The sequence below is a fragment of the Nothobranchius furzeri genome, chromosome 2 (assembly GCF_043380555.1).
Source record: "Nothobranchius furzeri strain GRZ-AD chromosome 2, NfurGRZ-RIMD1, whole genome shotgun sequence".
Classification (NCBI taxonomy): Eukaryota; Metazoa; Chordata; class Actinopteri; order Cyprinodontiformes; family Nothobranchiidae; genus Nothobranchius; species Nothobranchius furzeri.
Window position 1 is genome coordinate 96,169,480 of NC_091742.1, and position 24,978 is coordinate 96,194,457.

The window sequence follows — 24,978 nt, forward strand, 5'->3', positions numbered from 1 at the left end:
CATCGTCATGTTCAAGAAACCAGTTTGAAATGATTGGAGCTTTATGACATGGTGCATTATCCTGCTGGAAGCAGCCATCTGATGGCTACTTGTTGGGAACATGGTGGTCATGAAGGGATGGACATGGTCAGAAACAAGCCCGTGGCATTTAAACCATGCCCAGTTGGCACTAAGGGGCCTAAAGTGTGCCAAGAAAACATTCCCCACACCATTACACCACCACCACCAGCAGCCTGCACAGTGGTAACAAGGCATGATGGATCCATGTTCTCATTCTTTTTATGCAAAATTCTGACTCTACCATTTGAATGTCTCGAACAAAAATGGAGACTCATCAGACCAGGCAACATTTTTCCAGTCTTCAACTGTCCAGTTTTGGTGAGCTGGTGCAAATTGTAGCCTCTTTTTCCTGTTTGTAGTGGAGATGAGGGGAACCTGGTGGGGTCTTCTGCTGTTGTAGCCCGTCAGCCTCAAGGTTGTGCGTGTTGTGGCTTCACAAATGCTTCGCTGCGTTCCTCGGTTGTAACGAGTGGTTATTTCAGTCAAAGTTGCTCTTCTATCAGCGTGAATCAGTCGGCCCATTCTCCTCTGACCTCTAGCATCAACAAGACATTTGGCCCACAGGACTGCCGCATACTGGATGTTTTTCCCTTTTCACACCATTCTTTGTAAACCCTAGAAATGGTTGTGGGTGAAAATCCCAGTAACTGAGCAGATTGTGAAATACTCAGACCGGCCCGTCCGGCACCAACAACCATGCCACGCCCAAAATAGCTTAAATCACCTTTCTTTCCCATTCTGACCTTCAGTATGGAGTTCAGGAGATGGTCTTGACCAGGACCACGCCCCTAAATGCATTGATGCAGCTGCCATGTGATTGGTTGATTAGATAATTGCATTAAGGAGAAGTTGAACAGGTGTTCCTAATAATCCTTTAGGTGAGTGTAAGTTTAGAGGTTTAGGGGAGCTGAGCACTCAGAAAGCTACTTAGCCAGCAAGTTAAATGTCACAGTTTAGTACATTTTAATTTCATTTCCATTTTTGTGAAAGGAAGGACAATTTCTTTATCCACAAATAAAATAAAGATTTAACAAGTCACAAACTGTGTTTAATAGATTATGCTATCAATGTGTCTGTATCTGGTCCCAGCTTCTTCCTGGACAAGCCGGGACTCCCAACTCCACCTCCTACCCACATACAGGTCCTTCTCAAAAAATTTGCATAATGTGATAAAGTTCATTATTGTCTGTAATGTACTGATAAACATTAGACTGTGTTTGAATGTTTTTGTTATTTGTTTAAATGTAATAAAATTTCTATTAATTGATAACTCTTTTTTGATCATTAACAGTTTTATTATTCAGTTTTTAACAAGTAACAACATAGTAAATAAATGGTAAGGGAACACTGTAAGGAATAAAAGTAAAATATATACAGTAAACGTGGAAAGCAGGGAGTCTTTGGTGGTGTTGCTAAATCTACTAAACATGGATCATCGAGGTGGATGGAGTGCAGGAACCGAGATCCGTGGCTGAACGTTTCTGGTTGGCAAGTGGAACATCAGACAGAGTGGTCTGCAGAGGGAGCTTCTGGATGCCTCATCTCACTGACCACTGCATCGTCCATCAAAAGGGTTTGCTGGGCTGGCTCAATCGACGGCTGTCACATCACTAATATTCAGATATATGCAAAAAAGGAGATCATGAGTATAATACTTGTAACTCTAGCAGATAACAGGACTAAATGATTTTTAAACTAGAGATTCCTACGTAAATTACTTTCCTGTTAACAGTAATCGTGATCTGGTGGTACTTCCTCCAGAGCAGACACCTCAGCAGAAAGTTGGTCCCGCCAGAGGTCACCACTCACTGCCTCCAAACCAGCCTCCCCCTCATCTTCTGGAGCATCATCCTCCAGTTCATCGTCCTGCACCACAATGTCACCAGCACTGAGGCAGATGTTGTGCAGGATGGTGCATGCTGTGATGACCTGTAATAGAGATAAAAATTTAATTTATATTTCATTCCCAAACAAAGATTACACCCAAAGTTTATTTCTACCTTGTGTTAACTTACATGAGGTACAAAGGTGTGGTGGACCTCCAGCGCTTTCAGGAAGATGGTCCTGAACCTGGTCTTCATCATTCCAAAAGCACGCTCGATGATGCAGCGTGCCCTGGAATGATGGCTGTTGAAGCGCTGGGCTCCCACACCTTGAACCACCCGTTTGTAGGGGGTGATGAGGGGGAGTGGATGTTGGAGGCATGGGTACCCTCCATCCGCGAGGATGAAGTGCCCTGGAGGAGGAAAGGCTGACTGCCTGTACAGTGGGCTGTGCCGGAGGACCCTGGAGTCGTGGACCGACCCAGGCCAGCCCACATAGGTGTCGATAAAGCGGCCCTGATGGTCACAAACTGCCTGCAGGATGATAGATGGGAACAGTTTCCGGTTTCTGTAGCACTGACCATCAGGACCGCTCAGAGCCTTGATCCGAATGTGACAGCCGTCGATCGCACCTGCTGCTTTCATGAAAGCTCTGTGTCGAGCCAGCCCAGCAAACCCACGAGACACAACCTCCATCTCCTCTGGGGTTTTGGGGAGGTGAATGACCTGATGGAGGATTGCGACCACATCCTCCGTGACTCGATGGACGATGTCGTGGACAGTTGAGCGAGGCATCCCAAATACTCTTGAGACCACCCTGTAGGATGTTCCACTTGCCAACCAGAACAGAAACACCAGGGTCTCGATTGTGGCACCCCAACCATGTCGCCGATCTTGGTTCAGGAGATTTAGCAACACCACAAAAGACTCCCTGCTCAGACGAAAATCTGGCCTGGGATCATCCTGGTTAAAAAAAACGGTCCAGGACTGGCACACTCATGTTTATCCTACAGTACAGGGGTCTGTTCTGTTAAAAGAAAAGTAGAGAACAATAAAACAATTAAAAAAAAACTGTATAAATGCTTGAGATTTTTAGAAGCGAGCTAGGCATTATTAGGCATAAGTTGAAAAGGACAATACACATTAAACACATTGTAATGCTACTTTTACTATGAAATTTATGCACAGAACCAAGCATTATGATCAAATACAAACTTCTAAAATGTCATTCCATTAATTATTTTAGATGAATATAGGTTAAATTAACTATATGCATGTTAGTCTACTCTATACTAATGTGTATATTCAGCCACATGTCTTTCTGTTGCTTAAAATATACATGAAACTAGCACTAAAGTTAACATGTAATGCCTGAAAGCTGGTTCACTAAACAAAAAATAATTTTACCTGGATATGGCTGCTTCTCAGCCTTAAATACAAAGGCCGGTGACGTTTACTAAGCAGTCGCAGCTCCTCAAAAACCAAAAATAAAAGGGAATACTGCTGTGGATCCATTTTCACCTCTGACTAGCTTGTTAGCTTGTTAGCCTGTTTGACGCCGTCACGGTAGCTAAGCAACTGGACCTGGGGGCGGGAATAAAAACGAGGCTAGTACTGTCCGAATTCAGAGCCGCTGACTTCCGGTTTTAGCGGTCTAGCACAAAAGGAAGCAACGACCGGCGAGGACCCGTACTCACAAGCATCCTACCTCTGGATTCGGACACAGCCTCATATGGTTCTTCTGCATGTCAGGGCTCAGTGAGCCTCCAGTCCAGCAGGTGGCGCGAGTGCACCTTTACGCTGGTCACAAACCACCAGAAGAAGCAGAAACCGGAAGCTGCTAGCAGAGCTAGCTTCTTGTTGTGGTGTGTGAGGAGAACATTTGAGGCTCTGCAGTAAAAACGTCTTCACTTCAGTCTCTGGGAGAGTTGATCAGCTAAAGCGACTAACTGCTGCTGCTGCAGAAATCTTCTCACCAGGCTGTGGAAACTTTCTTCTCCTCCTCAACAACTTGGTGGAGTTCTTTCCAGAAGCAGAGAAGATATTCTGCGGTCTTCGTGACAATCGGAGCTCCAGAATCAGGTTGTGGGTGAGAAAAGCTTTTCTCTAGACTTCCCGCCCTCTGGATCTGCTGCTGTTCCTTTGGCCAGAACCAAAGCGTTGGATCTTTAATCTCCTGCGTTGTTCTGAAGCAGCATCTTAATCAGCTCTCCTGCTTTGTTTCTATTGCAGCTGTTAGCTAAACACGGCTAAAGAAAACCTGCTACCACTTCAGGATCATCCATCAGCTGGGACTGATTCATCGTGTGTTCTTCACCACCTGGACCTGGACAGCATGGATACAGGTGTGTGTGTGTGTGTGTGTGTGTGTGTGTGTGTGTGTGTGTGTGTGTGTGTGTGTGTGTGTGTGTGTGTGTGTGTGTGTGTGTGTGTGCGTGCGTGCGTGCGTGCGTGCGTGCGTGCGTGTGTGAGTAAGTAAAAGTTTATTTATGTAGCGCCTTTCACAGATATAAATCATAAAGCTCTGTACAACATGATAAAGATCAGGGCAAATACCTCTAACCAATAAAAACATCCGAAAAACAATAGCAGTGATAAAGTAGAAAATAAAATCATGAGTATAAACAAAGTGAAGGTGTGAACCTGAACAAAGCCATCTTTTTAAACATTTAGGGAGGGAACGCCTGGATGAAAAGGTGAGTTTTTAGATTATTTTTAAAGACCTCTACAATGTGGACAGAATGGACACAGGTGCTGGATAGATGGACATTGCAGTGAAATTATGAGTTCCTGTGACATAAGATGGAATCTTTTTTAAAACATATCTTTATTGTGATTTTCAGAAATGTAAACAAACTTTACCCAAACACATGAATTCCAGTCTGGCAAAACAAACAAACAAAAATAAATAAATAAATCTATTTAAATAATAATAATGACATATGCAGGGTCACCCCAATTAATAAATCCTTTAAGTTGCTAACATTACATGTGTCCTATCATGAATGTCTAAGCTTTAAACTTTATCAATGCAAAATTAAAACCAATTCAATTTAAGTTAGTTAAAAAAGTCATGTTTTAATTTGTCTCCAACAGCAGCTGAACGACAAATAATCCTGACTAAAGCTCTTTGATTTCTTTAGGCCACAGATAATTAAGTTCATGATGAGAATAAGTTTGATTAATAAATGGTAAAAGTGAATAAATGATCAAAAGGTTAAAACGTTTTAGGTTTTCAAAACGGATCAGAGTGAGACATTGCTCCTAGTCTTTGTTAAACTGTGTGTGAAACGCGACGGAGTGCTCTTGACTCGGTTTCAGATCTATTCTCTTCCCTCCGCTGCCGGCGTTTACTGTTCACATCTTGCATTTAGGCAAAAATAAGAGGGTTAATGGATCATGAACACGCTGATTTTCCTTTATATGTTCGTGACATGGAAAACATTTGTCTTTGTAAGGTTTGACATGTTTAGAGAATGTTTGGGCGTGTGATGATAAAATGTAAGCCGTGTGAGCATATACATGCTAAGCTAGGCTAATTGCTAAGCGCTTTGCAGAGACATCTGTAAACGTCCGTAACGTACTTTCGTTTCTGTATATTCTAGCTGCAGTGATGAAACATTTATAAAGATCTTCATTTAAGAAAAGCAAACCTTGGGTGAAGATTCTTGTGTTTGTTTTAGTTGGTTGTTTGCTGGCAAGTTACGCTCAGCTACGTGCTGTTAGAAGGGTTAGGGTTATGAGGCAAATTCTTAATTATTCGCAAATTGTGCCAAATAAAACTAAAATATCTCAAAATGGGCAATATGTGTATGGTATGTAAAAGTTGTGTTACTAAGGAGTAGAAACTGATATTTATACAGATACAGGTAATTCCCAATATTACATTTTAATATTGGTCATCTAATTTTTTTTCTTGAGTCGGAAAAGGGTAGAATGCCTTCTCTGAGTCAGGGACAAGGGCCTGTCCCAAGTAGAGGACTTTTAGTATCTCGTGGTCTTGTTCACGATTGAGGGAAAGCTGGAGATCCACAGGCGGATTGGTGCTGCATCTGCAGTGATGTTGTACCAGTCTGTCGTGGTGAAAAGAGAGCTGGGGTCTCATTTATCAAACATTGCATAGAATCCTTACTAAAACCGTACTTAAACTCAGCAAAAAAAAAAAAGTACTTACACCAAGTAGGTTTGTGATCCGTCAAACATGGAGTACGCACAGCTGCAAGCAATCTCCGCTTAATGAATCAGAAACTATCTAGAAAGGTTCTACTCTCACTTATGGTCACTAGCTTTGGGTCATGACCGAAAGAACGAGATCACAGATACAAGCGGCCGAAATGAGTTTTCTTTGCAGGGTGGCTGGGCTCTACAAGGTCGGAGATTGGCCGAACATTAGCTACATGCTAACCCGAAGCTAATGAAGTTTTTCCGGGCATTTTTAGTAAGAAAAATGTGGTAGAGGGACTCCACAGTAAAGGCACTTCTGGCCTGTACAGAACAAAATTTGACAGAACAGATGTTGTCCAGATTAGAGAAGCAGTGGTCGTTAAACTGAGAAGTTAAGGAATCTGGATCATTATCAGAAAAACAGGGTGGATTAAAAGCGGCAGAAAATTTGCTAGCTGTGCTCTCATTAAGAAAACGAGAACTAACCAGGTGGTGAGCAGGAGGTGGGGATGCAGAAACTGACAAGTTAAAGAAAATTAATGGTGATCTGAAATATAAACGTCCTCAGGACAAACATTGTCAGCATTTAGACCCAGAGTAAAAACAAGGTCCAGAGTGTGTCCCCTGGTGTGTGTGGGGCCACAAACATGCTGGGTAAAGTTGAAGGAATCCATGAGGCTGGAGAAGCTCATGGCAAAGTGGTCTGAGGCATCATCAATGTGAATGTTAAAATCACCAACAATCACCAGCTTCACAGTGGAGGATAAAAAGTCACTAAACTCCTGAAGGAAAGAACTGGACCAGGTGGATGATAGATATAGTATAACATCCAAACACGAACACACAGACAACACCAAAGTTCAGAGAGTCAAAACAGCCGAACTTCTATTAACATGAGACCCAGACTGAGGCCTTTTCCTGGAGCTAGCTCCCAGCACCAGCTCTGGCTCTGATGGGCACTGATGCTCATTAATTATTCAGAATTTTAGGCCTTTATTTAGACTTAAACAGAATAGTTACAAAAAATTCCCCCCACTCATAGGCTGTGTCTCAATTCAGGGTCTGCATCCTACGTCGGCCGGATTCGTCGGCCGGTTACGTCACAGCGCCGCGACTAGGCCTGTCCCAATTCGAAGACTCCTTCAAATGCGGTCGACGAATGCTGCCTTCTTTTCGCCTGAATGAAGGATGGGTCGGGTGTATCCTTCAATAGGTAGCATTTCCCAAGATGCCTTGCGGGCCGGCCGGCAGAAAAACTTAAAAACAATGGAGGACAGTGAAGCGGGAGCTGTCGGAGAGGATTGCGCTTTTAAATGTAAGTATAAACTTGAAAACTGTTAGGTTAAGGACTTTTTGTGATACACGAACGTTATTTTAGTTAGACATGTTACAGTAAAAGTGCTTGTACTGCGGTCTCGGCTCGTATGTTCGGCCGCTCGGTGTCGTACTTCCCCCGCTACGTTTCCCCCTGATTTTAATAGAAGTTTGTATTTTAGGAACAAAAGAGAAAACCAGGGAATTTATTAAGCTTAGGGTGGAGATGGACCACATGATCACCGGAGCAAAGTATTCGGCGGCTGTGGCATGGAGGTACAATAACATCTCATATTTTAAAAACTCGTTTGAGTTTATTTTTTTCTGCGAAAACATGAAAGGAATAACCCATTGTCCTCTTTTCTCTATCTGTTTTTTTTTCTTACTTGTTTGTTAAGACTATTCTGGAGAAAATGGGCATCCAGGGGAAGGTGCCAGCGATGACCAGCTTCTGGATCTGATCAGGGAGGACATGAGGCTGCAGAGGGAGGCAGAGCAGCAGAGGGCACAGTAGAGAAGGAAGACCTTTGACAGCTTTTTACTTTGCTATAAAAAAATGGTTAAGGAAGATTAAACATGTACATATAAAAGAAATATTTAAATAAAATCAGTTCTGCATTAAACTCTTGGATTTTATTTTTGTTTACAAATGAGAATTGTTTACTAGAGGGTATCCGCTGGGTCTTGAAATGTCTTAAAAGGTGATAAATCGGTTTTGGTCAAATTAAGACCCTTAGAAAGTATTAAAAACTATTATCACATCTTTGCTCAGGCTCAGCTTGTCGAAAGTATTTTCTCTGAATTGGCTCACCAACAGTCAAGGAAATGATTAACCCCCAGAGACCCACGGTTGTAATATTACAACATCAGATTTAAGTCTACAAAAATAAACCTTCCCCATTTTTTTTTCTTTTTAAAACCACATATACATTGCTAATAGGTCCTATTGTTCAGTTCTGCAACACTATTGGCTGTTAAAATGTGTAAATAGGCCCGTTTATCTGGCCTAGAACAACATGTGAAAGGTCAAAAAAGATTTTGCAGTTGTTTTCTAAATTTGGGTTTCTGGGGGTTAAAAAGCTAAATAAAACGTCAAGCTCCATCGTTTAAAGTTCCTTCTCCCTTCTGCCCAGCGGTTCCACGGTTGCTAGGCGACGGTACGTTCGCCGAGGGAGTTCATGAAGGCTAGGCCTGTCCAAATTCACAGCCGTTAACATCCGGTCTACCCGGCCGACGGAGGACGCAGCCCACGTCGGCCGGGTGGGCTGGGTCCTTCGAAGGATGCAGACCCTGAATTGAGACACGGCCATAGTTGTAATGATTGTAAATTACCGTAAATCCTCTAATACAGGCCCGGGCCTGTATTTTACTCAAGCTCATCAAGCTCCAGGCCTTTATTGAAAGGAGGACCAAAATTAGAGGCAGGCCTCAATTTCTATTTAAGCAAAATGAACTAATTGTTCGCTGGAGTTTTTGACAATTAAAATTGCGCCCACATTTTCAAAGTTAAACACATTTCTTTTAACAACGGTAGTTTCTGCTTCAGCCCTCTCCCCCCTCCCCCTGCGCAGCGGCAGCAAACTCACTGATGCGCCTGCAGCCTCTCAGAGTTCCTGCTGCTCTAAACATTAAAATAATTATTTCATTTTCTGTTCCTCGCTTCTGATTACCTTCAATGGTGTCTGTTGCAACCGCCAGGTACAAAAACTAACTTGTTTTTATTTGACTATTTTTCTGCCTTGCCTGTTTATTATCTTCCTGCATCTCCTCTCAATCCTAAAGAAAAACTGCTACCTGGGTTCATATATATTCACCTTATGAGTTACCTTTGAACTGCAGTTCTAAAAGATCTACCGACCGCACAAACAGCGAAGTGTGCGCTGCTCGCAGGCCGCACCGGTGAGGTGCGTCACCGGAGGACAAGGTGATGCGCCCCTCTTGTGATTATTAGCCAACAAATAATTTGTAAGCTTTACTTACTTTTTGGATTCATCAATAAATTGGTAAATATGGAAATATTTACCGATTTATTACGTAATTAGGATATCCGTGGATATGCCCCGGGGCACCACCCCTCTTATCGGGGAAAAATGAATCCAAAACCTCTATCAATCTCTCTAAAGTTCGTAAAATTATTTTCACAGCAGCAGTTGTATTTTATACCACACAACAAATCACCTGAGACAAAACTTAATTGGCAATAACATTTATTAACTAATATGACCACTTCAGCTCCAACTAAAGCGTTAGCTAATCAATATCAAACAACTCATTTTATCAAACGAATAACAAGTAATGAAACAATGGAATGATAATGTGAAATAACAATCTGATCCGGTAGGTGGGTGAAATGACGTAATCAAGTAGTGATAGGTTGTTACCAAAATGGAGGGAGTTTTGAAAAAACAAAATGGCGGATCCTTTGTCTGGCTCCTGGGTGTGTGTGTGGAATTCAGCTTGTCTTTCTAAACCCTGAAAACAAGTGGGTGTGTGTAAGCTTTCACAGTAACTCAATCAAAAACACTTCAAAACCGCTTCACAAAGATCAATAAACAAAACAACAGATCAATCAAAGGCAAATTGAATATCTAAAACAGTCTGTCAGCCTGGCCACAGCGTGAACAAACTCAGATATTAACAATAAAAAACAGGATCTTACTGTGAGATGTCCGATGGCGTTTTTGTTACGAAGGAGAGAAAAACGTTTGTTATTTTAAAACAGTCACGCGGTCAACCGCTTCTTTTGGCTATAAGAGAAAACGGGAGAGGAAGAAAGAGCGGGAAAAAAAAGGAAAATCTTGTCTGAACAACCAAGGCGTCCCTCAGATGTTCCAACGGATTAAATGGCGTCCTCCGTTGATTCCAGCTGCTCGACTCCACGCACACGCGTCCGGAGCGGTAGCAGAACGAGCTTCTTCACACCAGATGAATACCTGGACAAAAGAGAGCGATTTCCGCTCTGCGCTTCATCTTATAGACTCGGCTATCCAGCGGGCGAAACCTATGTAGGTTCCGGGGTTCGGCGTCGCTTTGGTGACGTCATCAGGCTGCTGCCGGCTGCAGAGGCTCATGGGAGATGAGGTCCTTGCTGGTGCTGATCTCAATATGCTTTATTTATTTACGCTTCAGGGCGCAGATGACAGTTTTTTGGAGAAAATACTGCATAGTAATTTCCTCATGAGGGCAGAACCTCAACACCCCGCTCCACAGCAGCGAAATGCATCAGGCACAAATAAAGGAATAAAAGACAGAAAACATAAAAGGAAATGTGCCAACATGAACGATCGCGTGTTAAATTAGTTTTTGAGGTGGCGACACCTAATTTGATAATGTTACTGTGGCCGTGCTCAGGAAGCAGATGTCTGGAGCGTCCCAACAATCAGAGCTTTGCATGCGCAAGCTGGTTAAAGTTAGAATGGGGTGTGGGGAAGGTTAAATTGCAAGAGGGTAAAGGTCACAATTTGGTTAAATGTTCGTTTTACAGCGGGTGTCAGTACCGACGCTCTGGCACAGAGCGTTGCCTCCCAACGTGCAGGAGCTTGTCACCTGCTGACAGCAGGCTGCTGTCTTTTCCGAGGACTGCATCTTGCCGGTCATAATCACGTGACAGCGACTAGTCGATGACAGGCATAAAACTTCACTATAGAGCGGTGAAGTCGACTAGTGACTAGTTCATACAACCCCTGCTACTGCTCCCCAGAGTGTTCTGCAGCATAATCAGCACGTTCTCTTTGAACTTGATATCAAATGTTCGCCTCCTCTTCGTCTCTGCACAGTTAAAGTTACCCTCGCGGTCTATCACTGGCAAATCAAAAGTGAGACGGATGACACAACCGCCCCCCGTACTTGCTTGTTACCACATTCCACCCGGCCACAATAAAAAACCGGCCATTATTCACCTCCGCCGACTCCGACACCGGCCAAAATGTGGTACCCGGCAGTTAATTGAATACAGGCCAATATTAGAGGATTTACGGTATTGCAGATTGCACAAACACCACTGGGTATTTTGTCCTCTTTTCATACTGCCTGTTTTAACTTTATATACTTTCACTGCAGTTTCTATAAAGAGTGAGGATGAAGAGAAACCTCTGATGTCACACCTTCATGAGTTGCAACTAGACAACAGAGGTGTTCCAACCAGCAGCTCAGCTGACCAGATGACAGCAGGAAGTAGCAGGAACCCAGATCTGAACCATCATGAACAGCCATCTGGTTCATCTGAGACTGCAGGTAGGGTTGCAAGGATGACCTGATTTGAGTATTAACCACGGTGTGAACGCTGCAGTTAGACCACCCTAAAGATGTCTCCATCACAGCAAATTTTAAAAAAAATTAATTAGCGGATCAAAATTAAAGCCAAACTAAACGGACTTGTGCAGCAAAACCAGCAACAACAAGCACCGGGGCCGCTCCGTTTCCACCTAGGAAGAGCTTGAAGTCTCCTCTGAGGGAATGCTTTAGATTCCTAAAGCTGCTAAAGGACAAATTCAGGATGATGGCTCATCCATCTGCAGAGCCGGTGTTCTGACTATCCGTGCTTCCCCGTTAAATATTCCTACCACAGCGTGTTATGACAGTTTTGCTCTTGTTTACAGTATAGTAACAGGCTTATGTAATGGAGGATAAAGGGTTACATTTTAGTTAATGACCAGAGACATTAATGATCCCTATCTGATAGGGACCCCATCTACTGGACACTGGGCTATTTAAATCAGAAGAGTGGTTCTTTTTATTACAGGGAAATTTAAAATAAACACTTTGCATGAACTGAGAGACAAGAGAAGAGAGAGAGAGACCTCCAAACGTTTAAGCAAATTTATTATCTAAATTATTTTAAACAATTAAAAGGACTAAGTCTCTAGTGATGGATGCTCATGGAATAGAATGTAAGGTGGAGTGTGTGTTGGTGTGATGTCAGTTCAGAACCTCCGTTCTGGAGAAGCGAGTCTGAGTGGGAGATGATGTTTTGCTCCTAACTGATCAACGTTTGAACCGTGATCAGAAAACAACATAAGACGCCATCTGTGCCGCTCTACATTACCCGTCAGTGAACCTCCGTCTTAGATCAGGCTGCCAGGTGCACGACCTTCCACTGGTACTGGAGCCGATGAAACAGCGTCTTCAGCACGACAAGCCAGTCTTTGGATAGTCTCCAGGTAAAAAGCGGCAGGTGTTTCACAGCGTCAAAGGGACACCCCTTTGGGTCAGCGAGTTCAGCTTTTATTCTGAAGGAACCGTTGTTTTGTTGATGACAACGACAGGATTTCCCAGCTTGGCAGTTCTCAGCTTAAAATTAAAAAGTACAGATGGCCGGTCCGTTTCCACTTAGCAATGATGAACTTCAGGGGATCTGGAGATCTGGCTGAATACTGAACTCAAAATGGCGTTGGGCTGTTTTATTAATCTTGATGTTTACGATTCTGAACAAATCACAGCTGACAGATTAAATAAACACTACAGAGACTCTGCCACGTTTCAGATGTGAAGGTTCTGATTGGATTTGCGACCAGAATGTGTCATGATTATTTATCTTGTGTATCAGGTGACTAGTGGCTACATCATTTACTTATTAAAACATTAATCATAACATTGTGATTTCACAGATCGTATTGACTAACAGTTGTTTTGGTTAGCTTTATTAAAATAGAGTTCTTTGATTAATTAAAAGAAAAGAGTTCATTCTTCGTTCTTCTGTCTTCACTGCTGGAATGTAAACAGTTTAGAAGTGAATGCATGACCTTGGCTGTTTCATGCACTCTGGCACTGTGTCAAAAGGAAACAGCTGTTAGGGTAGAAATGGCTCTTTCATCACGTTACACTTAATAAGCACGGTTTATTGTAAATATGTGATATTACTCAAAAATAAAGAACTGCAGTATAATTATTAACAAGAATATACAGTGTTTGTCATGATTTATTTATAAAAAAGACTGTGTTTGTCATAATTCCATGAATGACGGTAAACAATGGGACACATTTCCTGTTTACAGTATAATAACGTTAATTTACAATCCATGTACAAGCTAACTGTCAGGTAAACATACGACAAGCCGTAATAGAGCTCTGGACATCACGTGACTCTCAGAGAGTAGACGCCATGTTGGCAGGCAACAAATGTAAACAAATTGAACGGGATCGTCTTGGATTTTACTTTGTCGGAGTTTACTTCACACTTTAAAACCGAAGAAGTCGTTTTATATAGTCATAAATTAAATAGACTAAGCATCTCCGACCCTTACCGTGCCCCTGGGATACTTTTTAAAAACGCCAGAAGCTGTCGGAGCGGACCTCTTACCGGACCTGGCCGGGGAACCCCTTGGGATTCCCCCGGAGGAGCTGGCCCAAGTGGCTGGGGAGAGGTCTGGGACTCTTGACGCTACTGCCCCCGTAACCCGACTCGGATAAGCGGATGAAAATGGATGGATGGACAAATAACAGATTTACATGTAAGTAGTTTAAATAGAGTGCTGTGCTGTTTAAATGTATAAACTGAACGCCAAGAGAAATCACTAGTCTGATTTTTTTCGTGAATAAAATAAATATGTCAGGCAGGAGCGTCTCAGGATCTGTCTGAGATCTGTCTCGGTGAGACAGATAATAGCAATCCAAAGTGCTTTTTATGTGTGATCTGACAATTGATCAACCATTGCTTAAAAATTAAATACAGCTTAGCCGGTTAATTGCTGTGATCATAAAACACGTAAACGGCAGCACGCAGAACTCACGAGGCAACGTTTTACGTGACGTTTACTTGCTGCTATGAGTAATAAGACAGAAAAAGCCACGCCAAAATGAGTTTAGGAAGCCCACTAAGAATCTTAATAAAAGCATTTAAAATAAATACCATACACAGTTGAGGAAACGTTGGTTTAAGTACCTGATATGAAGTGGTCGCTATCATAAGTGAAAACCTTCACAGCTTCATTTCAGCCCGGTCACTAGTGCGTTTCATTACAATGATCCAACGTTTGCGGCGCTCCGGATCTTGGGGAATCCTGTAGATGGCTCATTCCTTATGTCCTCCGCGTCTGTTCTGCATCCTGGGGCACAACAGGAATCTACCATATTTCCCGTTTATTGAGTTTTCTGACAATAACAAATAGTCCAGCTGCAGGCTTCTGCCTGCCAATATGGTGCCGTTTCGATTTGAACTGTTGCATGCCGGGAGAAGTGACGTCAACTCCCGGATCTCTATACAACAACTTCCAAAGATAGAGCGTCGCTTCAGGTAAACAGCCTAGTAATCGGTCTGGGCAAGCACAAGGTCTGGGGGTGGGGGGTTGTAGCTGGATTGTTGGGCCGGGGTGGTGCTGGCGTGGCGGTTCAAGACACAACGCCTACTGAGTACCGCTGCTTTAGTGACTAAAGTGATTCAACAGTAATATTAGAATAATCAGTGAATGGGGGTCATTTAGTAGTGTTATTGTGCATTCTAGTTGTCATCGGAACTCGGAATTTCCAAGCAGGAAATGACATAATGGGCTCGCTTTGCGTTCCAGCTTCCAACTAGGCAGAAAAAATGGATGCCAACAGTGTTGTTGAGTACCAAGCCAAAATAATTATATAAACAAACATCTAAATAATAGTGACACACACGCCCTTCGACAGTTGCCACAAACAACCAGAAAAACATTACAATTCAAATGTATAAATATAAACACTAGGAAAAGTAAAAACCATAAATACCAGTCAATTTTGGTGACGCGTGAAATGTTTCTAGGCTTGAAAACAATTGACTCTATCTTTGTCTCATTTACACTCAAGAAGTCTGCAGCTAACCATTCCGTCACATCAGAATGCCAATTTAACACTTGAATGTCCGCGTCTGGTTCTTTCATTGTCAAGTAAATCTGACAATAATCAACATAGATGTGATAGCTGATGGTGTGAAGCGGAAAAATCTGTCCCAAGGGATGCAGATGAATGGAAAGCAGGAGGGGGCCCAAGACTGAGCCATGAGGCACCCCCACAAGGATAAGTATAACAGAGTTACCTTAAAAGGTAACTCATTAGATTATTAGTCACTGGTAAAAAATAATGTGTTGCCAAAGCGAGCAATATGTTACCCAATGCCGTGTGACAGGGTGAGTGTCACGGTCTCCCGATTGATCATGTGCCCTGGCTACTTGGCCAAGGGGATGTCCATTTGGCTGATTGGTTAGCACATGACTCTCACCCGGGATTCTGGGGATCGTATCCCGCCCGGGCCCTCGTTTCTCCACCTTGCCACAACTGGTTATGTATATTGCTGATTGCACAAACACCACTAGGTATTTTGCCCTGATTTTACGGCTTGTTTTTATTTTATAGACTTCTACTTTTTTCATTACAGTTTCTATAAAGAGTGAGGAAGATGAAGAGAAACCACTGTTCTCACAACTTCATCAGCAGCAATTAGAAGACAGAGATGTTCCAACTAGCAGCTCAACTGAGCAGATGGCGGCAAAAACCGATGGAGGAGCAGAAACTGGCATGAACCCAGATCTGAACCTTCATGAACAGATATCCGATTCATCAGAGACTGAAGTCAGTGGAGATGATGAAGAGGATGATGGTGTGAACCTAGACTCTTTCCTGTTAGACGCTGGGCCTGAAACTGGAGACGAAGATATTGGCTGGAATAAGAGCAGGTCTTCTGAGTCAGATGTTAAGGATGTCAACAGACCCTTTAGCTGCCCTGAATGTGGTAAACTATTTCTCCACAAGTGGTCTCTCCAGAAACACGTGAGACTGACAAGTCATTCAGCAAGAAGGTCTTTAGGATGTTTGGTTAAGAAGAAGTGTGTTACAGTGAAGCAACATGTAGACTCATGCAGAAAAGTCCAGATAGAAATAATGAGAGTCCACACAGGACAGAAGCCTTTTGCCTGTGAGCTCTGTGGTAAAAAATATAACCGTAAGACACATTTAAGCAGTCACATGAGAGTCCACACAGGACAAAAGCCTTTTGCCTGTGAGCTCTGTGGTAAAAAATTTACCCATAAGGCAAATTCAAACAGTCACAAAGCAGTCCACACAGGACTAAAGCCTTTTACCTGTGAGCTCTGTGGTTTAAGATTTACCTGGAAGGCAACTTTAAGCAAGCACATGAAAATTCACACAGGACTAAAACCTTTTACTTGTGAGCTCTGTGATTTAAGATTTACCCAGAAGACAACTTTAAACAATCACATGAAAGTTCACACAGGACTAAAGCCTTTTACCTGTGAGCTCTGTGGTTTAAGATTGACCCGGAAGACAACTTTAAACGATCACATGAAAGTCCACACAGGACTAAAGCCTTTTGCCTGTGAGCTCTGTGGAAAAAAATTTGCCAGAAAGGACAATTTAAACAGTCACATGAGAGTCCACACAGGACAGAAGCCTTTTGCCTGCGAGCTTTGTGAAAAAAGATTTAGCAGTAAGACACATTTAAACATTCACATGAGAGTCCATACAGGACAAAAGCCTTTTACCTGTGAAATCTGTGGTCAAAATTATCGACATATGGAAACTTTAAAAAGTCACTTGAGAGTCCACACAGGACAGAAGCCTTTTGCCTGTGAGCTCTGTGGAAAAAAATTTGCCAAAAAGGTCTATTTAAACAGTCACATGACTGTCCACACAGGAGAAAAGCCTTTTGCCTGTGTGCCCTGTGGAAAAAGATTTACCCAGAAGACAACTTTAAACAATCACATGAGAGTCCACTGGGAGACTGGGTAGGCCTATCAGGAACTGCTCTGGAGTGGTTCTCCTCTTCTCTTTCTGATTACTCCTTTTCTGTGGCCGTCTCCAAGTTTAGGTCCTCCACCACCTCTCTTACCCATGGTGTCCCACAAGTTTCTGTGCTTGGGCCTCTGCTCTTCCTCATCTATCTGCTTCCTCTTCAGCACATCCTGAGCTCCTTCAAAGGGATCTCCTACCATCTTTATGCAGATGACTTCCAACTTTAAGCCCCATGAGATGTCTAAGCTGCAGCTGTTACACACCTGCCATCAAAACCTGGATGGTGGGAGCTTTCTTCAGCTGAATGAAGATAAGACTGAAATCCTCATCTGTGCCCCAGACAAGCTGGTTCCCAAAGTCAGAGACTCTCTGGGTCAGCTTGCTTCCCACACCAAACCTTCCGTCAGGAATCTTGGCGTGACCTTTGACCCAGCTCTCACCCTGGATTCTCATGTCAGTTCTGTTGTTCGCTCTTCCTTCTTCCATCTCAGGAACACTGCTAGGCTGAGTCCCATTCTGTCCCGCTCTGAACTTGAGACAGTTCTCCACACCTTCATCTCCTCACGCTTAGACTACTGTAACTCTCTTTTCACGTGTCTGAGCAGAACCTCCCTGAACCGTCTACAGGTGGTTCAGAACGCCTGTGCTCGGCTTCTGACCAAGTCCTCCAAACACACCCACATCACCCCGCTTCTCCTCCAGCTTCACTGGCTGCCAGTCAACTTCAGGGTTCATTTCAAGATCCTGGTTCTGGTCTATAGGGCCTTACATGGGCAAGCACCATCTTACATTGGTGATCTTCTTAGTCCCTACACCCCCAGCAGGTCCCTGAGGTCCAGTGACCAAAGCCTACTGGTTGTGCAGCACCAGGATAAAGATCAAAGGTGACAGATCTATTACTGTAGTGGCCCCCAGACTCTGGAACTCTCTCCCCCTGAGCCTGAGAACAGTGGACTCAGTGGTCTCCTTTAAAAAGCAGCTGAAGACTCACTTGTTCAAGCTGGCTTTTGTATGATCTTCTTCACCACTCTCTCTTTATTCTGCTCTCCCCACCTATTCCACCTTCCTCTAATCCACTGATTTCCCTCTTTCCTGTTCACTCTCTCTCTCTTTAACATTTTTTTATCACAATTATCAATTTTGTTTCCGATTTTAAATATATTTTTAATTTTCTAAATTCTTTTTTATATTTTTTGTTTTTGTGAAGCGCTTCGTGATTTTTTTCTTGAGAGGCACTATAGAAAAGATCTTTCTTATATTATCTCTGGTACTTTGTCTTTTATTCGTGCCTGACGTGCTCTGCTGCAGTTCAGATCACCTTTAAAACTCAGTCCCATACCCAGTGCTGTATAAAGACATTTTGGGGTCCAAAGCAAAGTAAACCTTCCTCTTACAGGGCTCCTCTGGAAGTAGGGATGGGTACCTTTGACATTTGAATCGATATGGTACCAATTCCCGGTACCTACAAATCGATGCCGGTACCTAACGCTACCAATATTGGATACTTTTCAGTGTTTAATAATTATTTAAATCTCTTTTGGTTTGTTGTACCTTGTACAGCGCTTTGGGTGTAGCTTTGCTGCTGTAAATGCGCTCTATAAATAAAATTGACCTTGTCCTTTTATAATTATATACACTCACCCAAAGACTAGTTAGGAACACCACACTAATACAGTGTTTGACCCCCTTTCTCCTTCAGAACTGCCGTAATTCTACGTGGCATTGATTCAACAAGGTGCTGAAAGCATTCTTTAGAAATGTTGGCCCATATTGCTAGGATAGCATCTTGCAGTTGATGGAGATGTGTGGGATGCACATCCAGGGCACGAAGCTCCCGTTCCACCACATCCCAAAGATGCTCTATCGGGTTGAGATCTGGTGACTGTGGGGGCCGTTGTAGTACAGTGAACTCATCGTCATGTTCAAGAAACCAGTTTGAAATGATTGGAGCTTTATGACATGGTGCATTATCCTGCTGGAAGCAGCCATCTGATGGCTACTTGGTGGGAACATGGTGGTCATGAAGGGATGGACATGGTCAGAAACAAGCCCGTGGCATTTAAACCATGCCCAGTTTGCACCAAGGGGCCTAAAGTGTGCCAAGAAAATATCCCCCACACCATGACACCTCCTGGATCCATGTTCTCATTCTGTTTACGCCAAATTCTGACTCTACCATTTGAATGTCTCAACAAAAATTGAGACTCATCAGACTAGGCACCATTTTTCCAGTCTTCAACTGTCCAGTTTTGGTGAGCTGGTGCAAATTGTAGCCTCTTTTTCCTGTTTGTAGTGGAGATGAGTGGAACCCGGTGGGGTCTTCTGCTGTTGTAGCCCATCCGCCTCAAGGTTGTGCGTGTTGTGGCTTCACAAATGCTTTGCTGCGTTCCTCGGTTGTAACGAGTGGTTATTTCAGTCAAAGTTGCTCTTCTATCAGCGTGAATCAGTCGGCCCATTCTCCTCTGACCTCTAGCATCAACAAGACATTTGGCCTACAGGACTGCCGCATACTGGATGTTTTTCCCTTTTCACACCATTCTTTGTAAACCCTAGAAATGGTTGTGGGTGAAAATCCCAGTAACTAAGCAGATTGTGAAATACTCAGACCAGCCCGTCTTGCACCAACAACCATGCCACGCTCAAAATAGCTTAAATCACCTTTCTTTCCCATTCTGACCTTCAGTTTGGAGTTCAGGAGATGGTCTTGACCTAGCCTGGCAAGCCAGACTAAATAAATGTATTATTTAGTCTGGCAACGCTCCATTGACGGCTCTCGGTTGTGGGGCGGGTTCTACCGTTGTCTTTCAAATGATCTCCGCATTCCACTGGACAATGAATGTGACATACTCTTGTTTCACTCTGTTGCATCATCCCACCCACCAGGCATATAGAGGGCCCTGATTGGCCCACAAAGCGGATAAAGCTCTGTGATTTGTTCACTAAGCAGATAGAGCACTATGACTGGCCCACCATTATGGACCAATCACAGCTCTTTATGTGTTTGAAACCCCTCTAGAGAGCTGTGATTGGCTAGCCAGAGTCCTGGTAGGAGCTGCTGAGGTTCCAGTGGAGCATGCCTAGACCAAACTTTGTAAAGCAAGAATTTGGTCCAGTTCACTAGGCTAGGTCTTGACCAGGACCACGCCCCTAAATGCATTGAAGCAGCTGTCATGTGATTGGTTGATTAGATAATTGTATTAAGAAGAAGTTGAACAGGTGTTCCTAATAATCCTTTAGGTGAGTGTAAGTTTAGAGGTTTAGGGGAGCTGAGCACTCAGAAAGCTACTTAGCCAGCAAGTTAAATGTCACAGTTCAGTACATTTTAATTTCATTTCCATTTTTGTGAAAGGAAGGACAATTTCTTTATCCACAAATAAAATAAAGATTTAACAAGTCACAAACTGTGTTTAATAGATTATGCTATCAATGTGTCTGTATCTGGTCCAGGCTTCTTCCTGGACAAGCTGGGACTCCCAACCCCACCTCCTACCCACATACACACATTCAAAGTCTTTCATTACAAACTTCACACGGAGGTGTAAACTGTGTTTTGATCATAATATTGGGTATTTTATTGAGATTTTATAAATGTAATTTTTATAAACAATCTTGGTAACCTCACATCTTCAGCACAGACAATACTGTGGATACCCCTTCTGGGTAAAGCAGCTCTTGGTGGAGATTTCTTTCAGTCTTTGATTTTAGTTCTTTTATTTTAGTTTCTATTCTTTAGTCTGACGAGTTGATGTTGGAATGAAACAAACATGGAGGATCAAATGATATCATCCCTCCTGATGTTCTTGTTTGCTCACTTAACACTCTTGGCCAAGACTCCCTTTAAAATAAGGCTTTTAATCTCAATGGGAACTTCCTGCTTAAATAAATAAATACAAATGATCACAAGTTGTTCTGATGCTTTTATCTCTGTAGTTATGCTGCTATAGGCTTAGACTGCTGGAGGACACACTGACCACTTTCCACACTCTACTACTTTCTTCTACAATCTGCTCTTTAACTGTATTATTTCCTGCTATTTCAGCTGTTAACTTTATTTTCTCTCTAAGTGTTTTTCTCCCCAGAAGAAGCTACAACGATGTTCTGCTGAGCTGTGGAGGCCTCATGGAGGGGGCCATCATCTAGCACACTGCTGCTAACCACTAAAACATTCTCCCTCTCCTGATAATAACTTTTTGCTTTCCTTGACGTTGGATGTGCTACTGCTAGTTTACCCGTTTAATTAAAGATCCACTAGAACACACATGTCAGACACAAGGCCCGCGGGCCAGATGCGGCCCGCGGAGCATTTTTATGTGGCCCGCGAGATAAATATCAAAAATATATTAAAACTGGCCCGCTGGCCGATTTTACCGCAAAGACTTCAACTCCCATGATGCTTTGCGGCGTCAGCGCGGAGCCGACGAAGCCCCCTCCTTTGTGTTTTTTCCAGCGCCTGCCGCCGGTGTGCAGCTCCGCTGTCTCAGACAAACTAAACACTCCTCTCACTCATCGCCGAGTTCACTCAGCTGTTTTCTGACGTTGAAGCCCAGAAACGGAGATTCTAGCCGCTCAGTAATGTGTTCACGACTTAAAGAGAAAGTTTTCCAACTAACGTCCAGACAGAGCTGATATAACTCCAGCGAGCAGCGACACGCTCAAACCAGCACGACTCTGTGGCTGCTGTCGTGTTTCCTCCCCGACACACAACAACGTGGTCAAGCTGCTCAGACATGTTCATCAGCACAAACCTATGTGAGCACGTGTTGTCATCTAATGTTGTCATTATTATGATGAAGATGAACAAAACAACAGGAGTCTCCTCCTCAGCTCAGATCAACCCCATGATGCAGGTATCTGGCTGGAACAGGTGAGCACCACAGTAAACCAGTGGAGCAAACTGAGCTTTAAATATGTTGGTTTTATGCTCTTTTTCTGCTCCAAAACATGAAAGTTAACAGGTGAGATGTTGCATTTTCATTTAAGATAAAATGATATTTTATTTTGTTGTTGGCCCGTGAGAAAAGATTTAACCTGCAGTAAACAGGAAGTGGAAAGGCTGCAGATAGATGAATAGAATAGAAAATCCCTTTATTGTTCCTCAGTGGGGAAAGCTAGACGTCACAGCAGCGATGACGCGTATTACAGGAGAAAAAAAGGAGAATAAAAAATAAGAAAAATGAATAAACAAGAAAACATAAATCCTGAATAATTTTTAAAATGCTGATTATACCACAAGTAATGAATACCACTGATGTGTTTTATTTAAAACTGACTTGCTCGTGTGTAATTTGGTTATTCCACATTCAGTGTTAATGCAGAAATAAGTTTGTTTCCAAATTTAAAGGTTCAAAATTGCATATATGTTGATAAAGAAAATGTGCAAATTTGCCGTCACTTTTTCAAAAAATATTACGTTTGGCCCTCGACTCCGTCCCAGAGTTTCATTTCGGCCCCGTGTGAGTTTGAGTTTGACACCCCTGCACTAGGATAAATACAATAAAGTTTATCTCTCACCAAATAGAATATTTACTAAGAAATCACAATATAACTATAGACACATTTCTTTGTCTTTGTCTGTGTGTGTGTGCGTGCGTGTGTGTGCACGCGCGCGCGCACTCTCTGTCTTCTCCATCCCCAGTGAGTCGTGGCAGATGGCTGCTTATACTGAGCCAGGATCCCTTTAAGAGGGAGTTTTCCTCTCCACTGTCGCTATATGCTTGCTTAGTATGAGGATTGCTGTATAGTCACTGATACTAGTCAGTGACTTGATGAAATTTGCTGGGTTCCTTATATAGGAAACATTATTTCTGATTGGCTTAATGAACTGACCTGAATTGGAATGTTTATTATGTGAAGTGCCTTGAGACAACTCTTGTCATGATTTGGCGCTTTATAAATAAACTTAAATTGAATCTGAATGGAGAAAGACTGAAAATCAGCTCAAAGTCCAGAAAAAACACAAAAGAACCAGAATGATCTGTAGTCCCATCAGATGAAATTCTTTGTTCCCTCTACAAATTCTTCATCAGTTTGCAGCTTTAATGTTATTTATTGTTATTTCTTTATCAGAACCCATCAGATGTGTGTTTCTCTGGAAGTGGGCTCACTCTTGAACATCAGAGCCTGATTCCTTTTGTTGTAGATGATGTTAGATGTTTGTGAAGGTCAACTCTGACAATATGTTCACTACTGGGATGATGCTGGCAGCTAGTCACAAAGATGCTGTAACAGTCATCATGGGGACATGTTTTTGTTGTGAACGTGTAGTCAGGAGCATCTTCTAATGAGAAGGTTTGAAGAAAATCGCCATGCAAGTAGGGCTGCAACAACGAATCGATAAATTCGATGAAAATGGATTACTAAAAGCGTTGGCAACGAATTGCGTCATCGATTCGTTGTGTCGCACAACTCTTCCAAAAGCGGCCCCCCTTCCCACCCGCCGTTGCGCGCAGACAGATCAGCGCGAGGGAGAGCCGGCAGTTGTTTGGAAGAGGAACATGGCAGAAGCAGCGAGAGTCAAAAAAGTAAAAGCTTTTTAAGTTTGGGAGCATTTTCAGTTAAATCAGGCGAAGACATTCGTTACCTGCAACGTTTAAGTCAGACTTAGCATGGCACGGGATGATGCAGCGTCTTAAACGCAAGCATGTCGGGATCATCAGCGAGGAAGAAGAGAACTCTGTGTCCGGGTAAATTAAAAACTTTTCAAAAGTGATTCATCCAAGTCCCGGATTATTACACAGGCTAGACATGCCCTAAGCTCGTAAAAAAAGAGTCTAAAGTCGTGAGCGCAACGCTTATTAGATGAGCGGGGGGACTCGCGCTGCTGCGAACCGGTTCCGCCCAAGGCCGGATTAACTGGGCAATTGCCCAGGGCCCACGAACTCTAAAGGGCCCAGGGCACGAGCACAATACTGTATCTATAATTTCCCGCTTTATGAGGACTATGGTGACCGTACGTTCCGTTTTCCCCGGACATGTCCACTTTTCACTCTCTGTCCGGCGCGTCCGGACTGCGGGTTCTTGTATTGATGAAAATGTCCGGCTTTTCATCCAGGAGCGGGGATCGAATTATGGGGGAGCTGTATATCCAACACATCCAGGGGAGTCGGAAAAAAGTTTTCTATATTATATCATTTTTGGACTCTTTTGAGCAGAGAGCGGCACAGCGCATTGTTGCGCAGCGATCCAGGCTGCTGCTTCCGGCGCACGGTCCATTCTCAAAGTGGCGCAACCAAAAAACTATAATTAGCACACGATCGTTCATGTCTGCACATGTTCTCTATTTTCTGTCTTATTTGTGCCTGCAGCGCTCTGCCACTGCGGAGCTCATCACCTGTGCTGCGGTGATTTCACCTCACACAGCATCGAAAACGCGCTCTGCGCCTTGCATTCAGGAGATCCCTTTGATCTGCTCAGAAGTAACTGATGAGGTGAAAAAGTAAGAATCCAGGCAACAGATTTTCTGGAGAATTAAGAGGAGATGCAGGAAGATGAGAGACAGACAGGACAGGAAAATAGTTCAATAAAAACAAGAAAACAAAACAAAGTGTTGAAAAGTAAAATGTAGGTAGATTTATCTCCATTACATGTTTTTACCAGTAAAAAACAATAAGTTACACACATGTAATATTTATAAATTTGATACTATTCAGGTCACCTTCAACACTCAGTCACACACCCAGGGCCGTTTCAAGACATTTTGGGGGCCAAGGCAAAATGCCCCCCCCCCCCCTAACTGGGCTCCCCAGAAGCCTGTGTAATTTATACCCTCTCCAGTAGTGTTAGTTATACAGTGTTTATAAAAGCCCCTCAGGCATTACTGACATGTTCTAATATTATCAGATGAAAAACTAAATTATCAGACATGCTGTCTCATCTGCTTCTTTTCTAAACTTGCAGAAAGTAACAAAAC

At 43.0% G+C, this 24,978-nt stretch overlaps 2 protein-coding genes across 5 annotated transcripts; one reads left to right on the top strand and one right to left on the bottom strand.

The window, feature by feature from the left end:
* Window positions 1-1,333: 1,333 nt before the first annotated feature.
* LOC129154093 (putative nuclease HARBI1) lies at window positions 1,334-3,721 on the bottom strand. Of its 2 annotated transcripts, none has more exons than XM_054733869.2 (3): window positions 3,592-3,721; window positions 2,076-2,910; window positions 1,334-1,989 (listed from the first exon to the last, which is right to left on the bottom strand). In XM_054733869.2, the coding sequence occupies exons 2-3, from the start codon at window positions 2,676-2,678 to the stop codon at window positions 1,786-1,788; spliced, it is 807 nt and encodes a 268-aa protein (XP_054589844.2). In that variant the 5' UTR covers window positions 2,679-2,910; window positions 3,592-3,721; the 3' UTR covers window positions 1,334-1,785. The 2 variants fall into 2 exon arrangements, with proteins under 2 accessions (XP_054589844.2, XP_054589842.2); XM_054733867.2 differs by lacking the exon at window positions 3,592-3,721 and adding an exon at window positions 3,291-3,430.
* Window positions 3,638-20,471, top strand: LOC129154090 (gastrula zinc finger protein XlCGF26.1). Of its 3 annotated transcripts, none has more exons than XM_070548574.1 (4): window positions 3,638-3,972; window positions 4,116-4,228; window positions 11,421-11,594; window positions 15,697-20,471. In XM_070548574.1, exons 2-4 carry the CDS (start codon window positions 4,219-4,221, stop codon window positions 17,064-17,066), a joined length of 1,554 nt encoding a protein of 517 aa, XP_070404675.1. In that variant the 5' UTR covers window positions 3,638-3,972; window positions 4,116-4,218; the 3' UTR covers window positions 17,067-20,471. The 3 variants fall into 3 exon arrangements, with proteins under 3 accessions (XP_070404675.1, XP_070404676.1, XP_070404677.1); XM_070548575.1 differs by having other exon boundaries at window positions 3,638-3,965; XM_070548576.1 differs by lacking the exon at window positions 11,421-11,594.
* The last annotated feature ends 4,507 nt before the right edge of the window (window positions 20,472-24,978 follow it).

Excerpts from the sequence above, each read along its gene's own strand:
- LOC129154090 (XM_070548574.1), top strand. Across the intron at positions 11,595-15,696 it reads TGGTTCATCTGAGACTGCAG|TTTCTATAAAGAGTGAGGAA; the intron begins GTAGGGTTGCAA and ends TTTTCATTACAG.
- LOC129154093 (XM_054733869.2), bottom strand. The coding sequence starts at position 2,678 with ATGCCTCGCTCAACTGTCCACGACATCGTCCATCGAGTCACGGAGGAT. Across the intron at positions 1,990-2,075 it reads ACCACACCTTTGTACCTCAT|GTCATCACAGCATGCACCAT; the intron begins GTAAGTTAACAC and ends TCTCTATTACAG.